We start from the raw sequence: 2,500 nt of genomic DNA, 5'->3' as shown, positions 1-2,500 counted from the left end.
CAACTTCACTAACAGAACAAACGATAATAATCAGCAGATTAGAAGCGTTAATTTACGGGACAGAGGAGGCGCTGTCCTCCCCAGCAGCTCGCCGTCTGCTCAGCTGTTTGTAGAAGAAGCTACTGAAGATGTGACTCCTGTCGGCCACCGGACCCCCCACTCCCTCCAGAACCAGATACCTAAAAACAACATCAAAAACGTAGAAAGAAATGTTAATTTTGGACCAACAGACAACTCCGTTAAGAGAATCAGTGAGTTCCAGCTCTATCTGATTGGTTCTCAGACTGACTTGAGGTAGAAGTCGATGATGACGTCGTTGAGGAACTTGCCGCCGCCCAGACAGGCCAGGTCCTCTGTCGTCACGGTGATACGGCCTTTAGAGGGCGCCGCGGGGTACTGGATCAACCTGAACACCAACAACAACACGGTCCATTCAGAACACGAACGAAGCAGATCCTCTGTGTGTGTCTCTGTGTGTCTGTCTATGTGTGTGTGTGTGTGTGTGTGTGTGTGTGTTCCAGGTGAGTGTAGTTACCTGGAGGGAAGCTGCTGCAGACCAGCAGTGTTCAGCGGGGACTTCTTGGTCCTCTGGCTGCTTCTCACCTGAAAGTAACAGTTTTTAAATTATAGTCTGAGGCTACATCCTCACTGCTGTTTGGTGCACACACACACACACACACACACACACACACACACAGACACACAAAGGAGAGAGGAGACAAGGGAAGGAGTCTTACTGCCGAGTGTCCCAGCAGACGGAGGAGGTGCTGGTCTAGGGGAGGGGGGCAGGTATGGAGGAGCAGCAGCCCGTCGGTCCAGTCCAGAGGGGAGGCGGGACCTTCAGAGGAGGAGCTCTTCCTGTACTCCTCCATGTCCAGGAAGGAGGCGAGCAGGGCGGCCTGCAACTCCGTCAGCTGCTCCTTCAACAGCAGCAGGAGGAAGCAGCAGGGAGGGCCTGGAGGAGACACAGGCTGTGTTAAGGCCCAGACACACCGACCAGACAGCCGTTACACACCGACCAGACGGCCGTTACACACCCACCAGACGGCCGTTACACACCCATCAGACAGCCGTTACTCACCGACCAGACGGCCGTTACACACCGACCAGACGGCCGTTACACACCCATCAGACAGCCGTTACACACGACCAGACGGCTGACCAGACGGCTGTTACACACCGACCAGACGGCCGTTACACCCCGACCAGACGGCCATTACACACCGACCAGACGGCCATTACACACCGACCAGACGGCCGACCAGATGGCCGTTACACACTGACCAGACGGCCGTTACACGCCGACCAGACGGCCGTTACACACCCATCAGACAGCCGTTACACACCGACCAGACGGCCGTTACACACCGACCAGACGGCCGACCAGATGGCCGTTACACACCGACCAGACGGCCGTTACACGCCGACCAGACGGCCGTTACACACCATCCAGACTGCTGTTACACACCGACTATACGGCACCGACCAGACGGCCGTTACACACCGACCAGACGGCCGTTACACGCCGACCAGACGGCCGTTACACACCATCCAGACGGCTGTTACACACCGACTAGACGGCACCGACCAGACGGCCGTCACACACCGACCAGACGGCCGTTACACACCAACCAGACAGCAGCTACACACCGACCAGACGGCAGCTACAGACCGACCAGACGGCCGTTACACACCGACCAGACGGCCGTTACACACCCATCAGACAGCCGTTACACACGACCAGACGGCCGACCAGACGGCCGTTACACACCGACCAGACGGCCGTTACACCCCGACCAGACGGCCGTTACACACCGACCAGACGGCCGTTACACACCGACCAGACGGCCGTTACACGCCAACCAGACGGCCGTTACACGCCGACCAGACGGCCGTTACACACCCATCAGACAGCCGTTACACACGACCAGACGGCCGACCAGACGGCCGTTACACACCGACCAGACGGCCGTTACACCCCGACCAGACGGCCGTTACACGCCAACCAGACGGCCGTTACACGCCGACCAGACGGCCGTTACACACCATCCAGACGGCTGTTACACACCGACTAGACGGCACCGACCAGACGGCCATCACACACCGACCAGACGGCCGTTACACACCAACCAGACGGCAGCTACACACCGACCAGACGGCAGCTACACACCGACCAGACGGCAGCTACACACCGACCAGACGGCCGTTACACACCGACCAGACGGCCGTTACACACCGACCAGACGGCCGTTACACACCGACCAGACGGCAGCTACACACCGACCAGACGGCAGCTACACACCGACCAGACGGCACCGACCAGACGGCACAGACCAGACGGCACCGACCAGACGGCCGTTACACACCGACCAGACATCCGTTACACACCAACCAGACGGCCGTCACACACCGACCAGACGGCAGCTACACACCGACCAGACGGCAGCTACACACCGACCAGACGGCAGTCACACACCGACCAGACGGCAGCTACACACCG

The 2,500-nt window shown here is 59.1% G+C and overlaps 1 protein-coding gene across 4 annotated transcripts in view; it reads right to left on the bottom strand.

Annotated features, from left to right (window-relative positions):
- Positions 1–2,500, bottom strand: part of LOC116055604 (sentrin-specific protease 7-like) — a 43,350-nt gene that overhangs the window by 9,390 nt on the left and 31,460 nt on the right. For all 4 annotated transcript variants that reach the window (XM_031307631.2, XM_035998364.1, XM_035998366.1 and 1 more), the window contains 4 exons: positions 738–955; positions 536–603; positions 290–406; positions 57–179 (listed from right to left, as the gene is read on the bottom strand). In XM_031307631.2, coding sequence (XP_031163491.2) covers positions 57–179; positions 290–406; positions 536–603; positions 738–955 — 526 coding nt within the window. The remainder of the gene's footprint in view (positions 1–56; positions 180–289; positions 407–535; positions 604–737; positions 956–2,500) is intronic.

This window comes from Sander lucioperca, chromosome 24 (genome assembly GCF_008315115.2).
Source record: "Sander lucioperca isolate FBNREF2018 chromosome 24, SLUC_FBN_1.2, whole genome shotgun sequence".
NCBI lineage: Eukaryota > Metazoa > Chordata > Actinopteri > Perciformes > Percidae > Sander > Sander lucioperca.
This window is presented reverse-complemented; position numbering and strand designations above follow the sequence as displayed.